The sequence below is a fragment of the Myiozetetes cayanensis genome, unplaced genomic scaffold (genome assembly GCF_022539395.1).
Source record: "Myiozetetes cayanensis isolate MyiCay16 unplaced genomic scaffold, myiCay2020 scf7, whole genome shotgun sequence".
Lineage (NCBI taxonomy): Eukaryota > Metazoa > Chordata > Aves > Passeriformes > Tyrannidae > Myiozetetes > Myiozetetes cayanensis.
Window position 1 is genome coordinate 44503790 of NW_026087964.1, and position 6000 is coordinate 44509789.

The 6000-nt window shown below is 44.9% G+C and overlaps 1 protein-coding gene across 3 annotated transcripts in view; it reads right to left on the reverse strand.

The window, feature by feature from the left end:
- The window catches only part of MCUB (mitochondrial calcium uniporter dominant negative subunit beta), a 48602-nt gene extending 47654 nt beyond the window's left edge, over window positions 1–948 (reverse strand). For all 3 annotated transcript variants that reach the window (XR_007631805.1, XR_007631804.1, XM_050338260.1), the window contains exon 1: window positions 692–948. Coding sequence is in view for 1 of the 3 variants with exons in the window: in XM_050338260.1 (XP_050194217.1) it covers window positions 692–787 (96 nt within the window). In the remaining 2 variants the exon portion in view is untranslated. The remainder of the gene's footprint in view (window positions 1–691) is intronic.
- Window positions 949–6000: the final 5052 nt, after the last annotated feature.

Here is a 6000-nt window from a genome sequence, read left to right on the forward strand (position 1 = left end):
CACCCCCAGGCCACTTCCTTGCTATGGGTGGGCGGCAGACGCAGGGACGTGGTTTTATTGTGTCGCATCACAGCAACGTTTCCTGGCATCTCTACCAGTAAAAACAATAATAAACGACTAAAACACCTCCTCTCCCGCCAGGCATTCGTTCAGAGATACTAACACCACACCGTCCTAAGCGCCAGCAGGTCTTTAAAGTCACTGTGCCTTCATGCTTCCTATTCGCAGGACCTCTGGGACTTCCTAAAAGCCAGGAGAAGCTCAGAGGCAGGTGGGCTCCAGCATTCCACATACACGGCAGCACCACGACAGCCCGCAAGGAAAACTTCTTTTTTTTGCGCTCCCGTTTTAATTCCCGCTTTTTTTTTCCCTTTCTTTTTTTTGTTTGTTTACAGCAGCAGCCTGTGAGTCACCCCCTGCTCTCCAACCAGCCCGGGGCAGGGGCCCCCGGCCCGGCCGCCGCTGCGGCTCCTCCGGCCGCCTGAGGCACCGCCGCCCCGGGGAGCGCGGCAGCGCCGGGACAGCCCCGCCGCGGAGCCTCTCCGGCCCCAGCCCCGCCGGGCTGACGCTTCCCCCAAGTTTTTGTTCCTCTTCCCGGGGGCAAGGCGGGCGAGGGGCCAGCAGGGACCTCTTGCCGCCGCTGTCCCGCGGGGAACCTCGCCCGCCGCCCGCTCCCTGCACCCCGTCTTACCTGAGGCTGCGAGGGCGGCGGGCAGCCATCCCGCCTGCCCAGCGGCACCGGGAGCGGCCACTTGCTCCGCACCGCCCGCCCCAGCCCCGCCAGCATGGTCCTGCACACCCTCCTTCTCCTCCTCCGGCCGGGATCGGGCCGCCCGCGGGCGCGCCCCGCCACGGCACAGCCTCAGGGCGGGCGGCGCCGGCTCCGCGGCGGGCGTGGGCGATCCTGAGCGGAGGGCGTCTCCCCCAGCGGCCGGGGTGGCTTGTGCGCCTTTCCTCTGCTCCTTCCCGCCCCGACCGCCGAGGGGCTGGGCTGGGCTGGGCTGGGCTTCTCCTCCGCCTCGCTGGACGGGGCGGTCCCGGCCGGGCGCTATTGTCGCGGTGGGCGAGGAGGCGGTCCCAACCCACCGCCCCTCGGCTACAGGTGTTGGATTCCCCTCCCCTTCCTATAAATGAGATTAAAACAGCCGTAAATATCTGGCTTTTCTGCTGTTGAGTTATTGCCGTTATTGCTTTTTGAGGAACACGGCTATCGCTACTCCTGGGTTTCAGTGGAATTAACACATTCCGCTGCCACAGAAATGAACAGCAAAACACAGAAGACACTCGGAGTTCGCTATTTTACATGAAAGTTTTGTTTACAGCAGTAATGAGCAAGGCTTAACCCCTTCCTATTCAGTCGTTTGTTCGAGCTCACCTGTTTGATATCATCAACATGCCCACAAACGTAGGTTTTCGAGTTCAGTATAAACCACGAAAGTGTATCAGTTGCTTGGCACCAGAACAGGGAAACATAGAGGGAAAGGTGCATTCCTCTGTTTCCTCCGCCTTTTATGATGTTCCTGCAAAGCAATACTGCACGAAACAAAACACCTTTATCTGATGATGACAAAAGGATCTTAGAAAATGGGCTGTTGCAGATCTGAAAGTGTGTCACTGTCACGGAGAAAAAAAATCCACATGTGACTGCATGCTTGATGGCTCTGGGGGACTAAATAAGACCTAATTTGTGTCCATCTTCTGAGCTCTGGGAGGGAAACCTTAGGCAGCTAAGATCGCATAGACATTCATTCACATTTTGGAGTCACTGTGATCTATTAAACTGAATATGACCCCAGGAAACAGCAGAAGAGCAGCTGCAGTGTTAACAGGTAGTGACTCACAAAGGCAACAACTTGTGCTACAATCACAATTAATATTTACTATAATTATTTACCCAAATTTTATTGGAACAATTTTCCTTTAGCGAAAGTAAATTTTTCAACCTATGTACCTTACTATGTAAATTATATTAAGATCCACACAGTTGCCAAAGGTGAAATAAGGATTAAATAGTTAAATATATTAATTCAAGATAGGATATTTATGGGTTTACTGAGCAGAGGCAACTAGGTCATGGCAACAGGCTTTTTGTTTTGTTTTCCTAATACTTCTACCACATAGTGATGGCTTTATCAAAATTATCTTCTTTGGGGAGGAAGATTCAGTGTCAGTACTAGAAAGCACATCATTTAGTTTTGGTCATTGCTCAATGCTACATTTATTTTTTGTACTTCGTTTTAAAAGGTTGATAAGGAGCAAAGAAACACTGATGCTTGCAGCAACTTGCAGATGTTAGCTTCTGTGGGGACCAGGAATCACGACTCATGTTTTTTAACTAAAGGCAGGAGAAACTAGAGAACATTTTACTAACATTCTCATGCCAAGAGAACATTACTCACTGCCAAGTTTAAAAAGATGACTTTGAGTCTTTGAAAAACCTGTCCTACAATTTACTTTCACGCCTGTACAATAATCTCATGAGGCAACTCCTGCTTTCGTATAAGCAACATGCTTTGTGTCCTACAGTTTCCACTTTAAGTATTCACTGTTCACTGTAAATTAGTGGGTTTTTTTCATATTATACCTCAAAATGTATTTATAACATAGTTCACATCTAAATTAACACCATATATAATAACATTTAACAAAGAAAATTCTACATAAAACTGTCATTTTATTTATCTGCTCATAACCACTGAACACAGTAAACATAAGAAAAAAAATACTGTGAAACATCACTATGGTCACAGATACCATTAAAATAGCTATAAAAAGGAGTGAAAGTTTCACTAAAACAGGGGCTGGACTTGCACAGTATTCAAGGGGGACATCTTTTAGGATGACTTGCTAGTTCCCAATTTTTGCCTGTTCTCCCCACTTCCCCACCATGCTTACTGTGTAGTTGGTAACAGATTACTAGATTATATTAACTTGAAGCTATCTTTGAATTAGTTTTCTTGTTCTATGAGATGCAAATGAACCTCTTCCTTTCTGGTATCTATGTGCTCTGCCAATAGGAACTAGCACTTCAAGGGAAGTGATTTATGCATGCACAGCATCAGGGTTCTCTTCCTATCATGCATACATGACTGGCCTCAGTTGCAGCAAGAAAATGACTAGGAAAACAAGCAGATTATTACAGACTTGAGACTTATGTTTCAGTTCATATTCTAAGGGGAATTTTCTAAATAGAAAACTATTTACTAAAATAAAACCAGCTGGAGTTCTAGGGAAGCATAAAACTAAGGGGGAATAAGAGAGACCCTGGCCACAGTGCTTCCAAGTGGTGAACGATCTGACTCATAAGTTTCAGGGCATTCATTTCAGTTCTTTGTCAAGGAAAACAAACAAACAAACAAAAAAACCCCAACTTTAACATAGGAGGAAAGGACATGGATAATCTTTTTCATTAAAAACATTTTCCCAGGGCCAGATATCAAGCTCTAGAAGACCACCCTAACTCCAGACATGCCTCATCAACTGGATTGTCAGAAGCACACAAATGCAAGAGCAGAGATCTCTACCCTCACCACAGGGAGGAATATGACTGCCATGCATTATATTCTGAATATGTTCAGAAAGAAAAGGCACACAGCCTAATTACAGGGTAATCGTCTTCATTAGCCAGCTATAGGAGTCTGATAACATTTAATCAGGACCCCAGTTGCAGGACGTTCTCACCACTCAAGGAAACAAACATGCTTAGATGTAACTTCAGCTGTGATTACAGGGAAGCCAGAGCCCTTTTCCTCATCCTCTGACTTGTTTCCTTCATCACAGTACTTTTAATGCTTCCTTGTTTGTTCACAGGTCCTTTCCAGAGCTGGCGGGTTAGGGAGAGAAAGCAGAAAAAATCTGATGACAAAACTTAAAAGTCCCAAATAATACCAAATCCACAGCAGATATTTGAAGTTCTCCCTCTAAGGCTGTCCTCCTTCAGAGAGCAGGATTTTCTCCTACTACTTCCAGCATACTCCTGGAACGACATTTTCTAATGCATCTTACTTGAAAACCAACAACTAAAGGTTTTTTCTTTTAACTCTTGCATACCAGAGTTCAAAATAGAAAATGGAATAAAATTATTTGATTACATCTTTTCAAAACCATGTCTATACTGAAAGATTTATCTTGCATCTGGTGATGAAAAGCTGCTGCAAAAATCTCTCCCCTTCAGCAGCAAACGAGGTAAGATCTCAAGCATTGCTTGAGGAACTGCCTTTACAAGTCATTAGTAAACATTTTCCCCAAAGTCACAAGAATGAAACCCAAACTTATATGTTTTCATGAAGTTCTTTTGCTCCTTTTGGACGTGGTATCAACACTGTGCCACTCAATTTAAAGACAAACTTTTTCACCAGGAAAAACTATGTTCCTCCCTGCCGTGCACAGAGAGAAAAAAAAAATATCTCTTCAAAGTATAGAAGAGATCATTGCAAAATATTAGCTCTGCCAGTACTAACATACTAATCCTCCTTCTCTAGTAAAGAAAGATTGAAATGAACCTATCACCAACTCACATAGAACACAGACAAAAGCTGTGTATTTTTTATAGAGCAGGGGATCATGCCCATAAGATTTCCTAAATAAATTGCTGGAAGGCATGACACCCTATAGGGAAATACCTGGACTCCAATTACAGAGATAAATTCTTACTGAAGGAATGAGAAGGGCTTAGGGCTAATGCCAGGCAGAGGATCATAAATTACATTCTTATTGCAGAGTTGCCAGTCTGTCTAAATTGTACTGGAGTATTAAGTCAGTAGAGCAGAGGCCTGAGTCGTGATTAAAGGGATTCATGGTCAACATTTTTTCCTCCCTCTTCTGAGTCTTTTTATTGTGTCTCTTCATTTGCTTATACTTTCTTATATGCTTCCTCCGTCATGTAAATATCTCTTTGATGCATAAATTCTTACAAAAATAATTATTACATTTAGAAACAATACAGGCATGACACAGAGGATCACTTGTGTCTTGATAGGCACAGAAGGCTCAAAAAATCACAACTAAGCAGTAAGCTATTATTCAGGTTAGGACTGCACACACAAACATGGCTTGCACTGGACAGGAAATCAGTGCACAGAATATAGTTCAAAGCCCATCTCCCACTAAGTTTCAGATGAAGAAATAACTGGCCTAAAAGGGAAAGGCTGCAGTTTGACATGGAAATTGACCTCAGCCTGGCAACAGGCCAATTCACTAGGAATTCACTTGGAATAGCATCTGTGGCAAAGACTACTGTTTGTGTATGCTAATTAATATTAAGTATTCCCGATACAACTTCAGCAGCCCACTAGGCCTTTGTGCAGCAGGTACCAGAATCAATGCAGCTTTTCAGTGAAGCGCCTTCCTTACAACCTCAGGGTCTTAAACAGCAGAGTCCTGCTAGTTTCTAGGTATCCATCACTAACATCTCTTCTGGCAGATAAAATGAGGTTTATATTCCCCATCCCTCAAGGTGCTGGGCACTCACAACCTTGCAGGCAGCTGAAACAATAGGAATGGTTTGTACAGGGAGACATGAATGCCACAGGCATACTTTGAAATTTGCTGAGTTTATCTGGCTGCCCAGTTGTGAATACCTGTGTCTCAGGACAAGTAGTGCCATGACTGTTGCCACTGACAAAATGGAGGCGGTGGGAGAGTAGGGGGACAAGGCAGAACTTCCCTTTTGGGCACCACTAAGCAGGGAAATCAGCCTAACCTGCCACTGGAGCCACAGTTCCAGTGAAATACACAGCAGAAAGATATGGGTGAAGAGCTCCCGTTTAGAGTTTCAGTTCTGGAATCATTCCAGGCCCAGCTCCTACCTCCTTAAGGGAGGACAATCTGTCATCAGAGAGCAGCAGCACGATGTAAAAGTTCAGCTGTTCCCTCTTCCCTTGATACCCCACCCGGGTAGAGCTTCAGCTATTTTCAGGCTCTTTCCCCTTTCATATCAGTCTGTCAGAGACTGAGCTCAAGCCTTTATCTTGGCACCTGCAGTGTTAAAAAGGGCTTAGA